The following is a 4,507-nucleotide window of genomic DNA, read 5'->3' as shown; positions in this document are numbered from 1 at the left end:
TAATGCTTTATGGTGTTTTTAAAAGTTCCCGTTATTCTGTGTCACCCTGTATATGATTGGATTCCGGCTGAGAGGAGGAAACGAGGACGACCACGAACGGTTCGACAGCAAAACATAGGAGAGGCCTTGGAGAGAAGGGTATCCACCAAGACGTGTGGAGTAGAGGCAGATGGCGTGTTGAGTGCGGGAAACGGCCGAGAAGGCTGTAAAAACCCGCGTATAAAAGGTATAGTATTTATTCATAAATACAATCCAGGCGAAAACAACAGGCATTCGCATAAAACTCCTTTTGACCTTAATCTATAATATAATAAAGGAAAGGATAGGCTTATACATGAAAGGGATAGGCTCAACTCACACTTACGCGACTCAGTTCGAGAAGAGACTCGACTCTAGTCGAGAGCATGTTGTGTTTCCAAATGGTGATACTCAGACCAGTCGAATCTAGTCTCCGCGAATGTTACCATTTGAAAACACATGCTCTCGACTAGAGTCGAGTCTCTTTTCGACCTGAGTCGCGTAAGTGTGAGTGTGCCATAGGAAAATCTAGAACTTGAAAATCACATTAATAGTCAGAACATGTTGTGAGAAATATATAGTGTTGAAAAAATGGTTATTCGATTTTTTAATTTTTACAAAAATCTAATCTAATTATAGGAAAGTTTCACAATATCATCAAATCATTGTATTCAACAAATCACCAAATATTGAGGGATAGAATTTGTAAGAATACGACCACTCACCATCTTTTCAAAGGGGAAGAAATTGTGAATGTAGAGCATATTTCGCCAGAAATATTTGCGACAGAGTTGGGAGTGTGTTGTGACAACTTGAGGCCAGAGCGGACCCCAGTTGACGTTCGGAAATATCCAAGTGGCAAACAGAATTACAGCCATCAAGTTGGGACTCAGCCTAGAAAATGAGACAATTAACATTAAATGGAGTGAAGTTCATAGATGAATCATTAGTACAAATTTCTATCCAAAATTATTGGGAAAGGAACAGTTTTGGGCTTCAAGCCTGTTGTTCCTTCCCCAATCATTCATAGTTGACAATTATATTGTATCTATCAATGTTTAAATTAAAACAAATTCTTAGTTTCCGTTGTTTTTTAGTGAAAATGGACTAAATGTTAGAAAAGTGAAACCATATAACCCTATTTTGGACTTGTGATCTAAATTTGGGAGAGAAATAGTACAAGGAGTATCCTTAGTTTTTCTCTCCCAGTGCTTCTTTGTAAAAAATAAATACATTGAGAAATACCCAGACAGAATTTTTCAGGGATAGAGTTAAACCTAGAAATAGAAAACAGTATTAAAACATAGAGTTGAATTGGATGAACCAGAGAAAACTCCTTGTATTCTGTGGATGAACGTAGTGATTAATTTCATTATAAATGAGGTGTTCTTGTTCTTTTGAACTTGTGGAAACAAAGCAAGTCCATATATATACCGTAAGGTAATAATGTTCTTTACAAACTGGCTAATATAAGTTATTGAGGTAGACTATAAGATAAAATGGTCTTGAAATAAGATGAAATGGAAATATCATTCAGTACAGTAGCCTTTCATATTTTATTAGTGCATAAAATGTTTCAGGAGATGATAGTCATTTTCAAATAAATATTCTCAAACCTATTCTCAAATGACTCTCATGAGTTGATACATGGCCTATAAGTACTAAATATCGGGGACCGAGCTTCGCTCTGGAGTAAAAAAGCATAAAAATTTATTACGAAAGAAGAAATTACAATAACATTCATACAGAAATGTTCTATTTAATCACAGTAAATTGAGATTAATTCCCAGAGGAATGCAAAAATTTCCCTTACTAAGGCCCAGTTGCACAAAAGCCGGTTAAATTTTAATCCTGATTAACTTCACTTGAACCAAATTAGAGAAGACCATTTCAAAAAGATGGATCTACTGGAATTAATCAGGATTGAAAATAGCCCGCCTCTTTTGCATCCGGCACTAGGTGACTGATTGAATGATTAAGCTGAGTCATAATATTGACATAGTCCCACACTCATGAACTCGTTCACTCACTTCCATCACCAACAGACGATAAAATAATTATTATCAGCTGTTTTTCCAAGGATGAATGATAATTATCCTTTTAATGTCCTTCAGCGAGTTTTCCCAGGGATGAGACACAGTGCAATCGAATCTTTATATTATAAACCTACTATTTTCTGAATTTCGTGAGAATCGTTAGAGCCGTTTTCGAGTTCCGGTGAAATATAAACATCTAAACATCCAAGCATCTAAACATATAAACAGAAGTTGCTCGTTCAATAGTATAGGGTAAAATATAGGATGATAGCCAACTGAATGATATTTCCATTTTATTTATTCTAATAGTGATATCCCTATACAGAGAAAGTGAATATTTTGAAGAAATAAAGAAGAGAGAGGAAGAAGAAGAAGAAGAACTCTGTTATAGTTTAAACACTGCTTCAACGTGAGCATTCTGAACATAGTTATCATAAATTATTTTATCATGGAAATAACATATAGATATTAATGTTTTAAAATTATGGGCTACATTAGAATACTAATTCTATAATATAAACATTGTAAAAATACCTGAAAATTCTTGAGATTAATCTTGATTTGACGTCCAGTTTTCCTTTGCGGCTAAGTTCATTCAAAAAACTTCTTGCAGTTACGAGACCACTCATGAATATGAAAGCGTCCGTGTGAATAATGGCTGTTCTGCCAATTGTCGACCATGCCATGCCAGTTATCTAAAACAATATTTAATTATCAATTAATTCTCATATCTTGCAAATTCCATGAAGAAAATATAGAAAAATAAGTTATTCCATGGTGGAGAGCGTTTATGTTGCAAATTTCACTGCTAGCTAAAGCCGATAGTCCTAGTAGTTATTTTTGGTGAAGCTATGTGACGCTGGTAGTCTCTTATACTGTGCCGTTCTTACACTCTAACCCGGGATATACCATTTTGTATCATGAGCTGATTTTTTATCAACCCAAGCCGATTATTGTTGGCGACTATTGTCTATCATTACTGTTTGGCTGGGTATGAGAAAGGTAATGTATGAGAGACTACCAGCGTCACATAGCTTCACCAGAAAGAATTTATTTGCCGGGTTCAAACCCTCTCAATACCAGAAGTTTTTTAACCAGATCACTCCGTGTTATCGGATGGGCACGTTAAACTGTCGGTCCCGGCGAAGAAATGACAGTCGTAAGGCCCATTGATGGCTTTTAATTATATATTATCATGCGGTGGGACCTTGCCGCAAGGGACTCCCACCAACAAAAGCCATACGAATTTACTTTTTTACCAAAACAACTACTAGGCTAAAGACTTTTTAGTCGCAGTGGAATTTGGAATATAAACGCCCTATACCTTGGGATATCTCCTTGTGCTATCTTTCCTCTATTCTCTCTCTATAAGACAGTAGTATCAGTTTATAAGACAGTATATATGTAATCTAATAAATAAAGTACTCAATCAATCAATCAATCAATCTCTCTCTTTTGTAGAGAGTTAGTGGGAGGATATTTTAATATTCTTCCGGAGAATGGGACGTTGGTTGATATGTCCAAAGCTCCGCCAATTTATGTAGATGCATAACAATATAATTATTTATAGTTATTACAAATTGCTTTTTTCATATCATTACAGTTCATAATTATTTTCTTAGTCTATATTAAATTCAATTCTTATATTTGGCTGTTGTGTAAGCTATGTATAAAGTGTATACGCCAGCATATATTGTAATCTACATAAAAAAGTACTCAATCTATCTCTTTATTCACTTATACAATAAGTTACATTATCGAATTGATATAATCGAAATTATCACTATAAATGATACACCATCACCACAATTACAGTAATCACTACACATGATACAGTATCATTCCAACGTGATACACAAACCATATTTAAGGCCAGCCTGAACTCTTCCTTCCTCTTCTTCTTCTTCTTCTTTATTCTCCTCTTCTCGTGACAGCATAACAAGTTACTAACCTACTAAAATAACAGAACCAACTTCTGTAAAACTTGGAACATTATGACTGCTTCTACTCACAATATTTCATTTTTTCAGTTGGAATTTTTGGCTCGTTGCCAATATGGCGTCACTTGCCACAACGAGGCAGAAAACAGTAAGTAAATAGGTTGATAGAGTAATTAGTCTTGAGAAATTGCAATGTTTACGTTTTCTACTCCATAGTGAGCTCCATGTTTTAATGGCAGTGGAGAAAGATAGGAGCAGAAACAACGTTGCCGATCATCTGTATTGTCAGTGCCTTCTATAGTCGTTAACTGATACACTTTATTATTGGTCTATCATTATTCTCGTTTAAAATAATCATTATATTTATCAAGAAATGAATTATATTTTTCAATGATTTCGAAATTATTGACCGAGCGAAGTGAGGTCTAAGATTCAAGTCGACGGTTTGGCATTTTCTCTCAATGTTTAAATGGTTGCAGTGTTTAATGTTGAATGTTTAAATGTTTGAATGTT

General features: G+C 34.9%; 1 protein-coding gene across 1 annotated transcript; it reads right to left on the bottom strand.

The window, feature by feature from the left end:
- Positions 1–743: 743 nt before the first annotated feature.
- On the bottom strand, positions 744–2,752 carry LOC120356113 (the record flags this gene model as incomplete). The annotated part of the gene is made up of 2 exons (XM_039444935.1): positions 2,589–2,752; positions 744–912 (listed from the first exon to the last, which is right to left on the bottom strand). Coding segments are annotated over exons 1-2 (321 nt in total), but the record flags the coding sequence as incomplete, so codon positions are not given.
- Positions 2,753–4,507: the final 1,755 nt, after the last annotated feature.

The sequence above is a fragment of the Nilaparvata lugens genome, unplaced genomic scaffold (assembly GCF_014356525.2).
Source record: "Nilaparvata lugens isolate BPH unplaced genomic scaffold, ASM1435652v1 scaffold5815, whole genome shotgun sequence".
NCBI lineage: Eukaryota > Metazoa > Arthropoda > Insecta > Hemiptera > Delphacidae > Nilaparvata > Nilaparvata lugens.
Note: the sequence above shows the minus strand (reverse complement) of the source record. Positions and strands in the feature narration are given on the sequence as shown.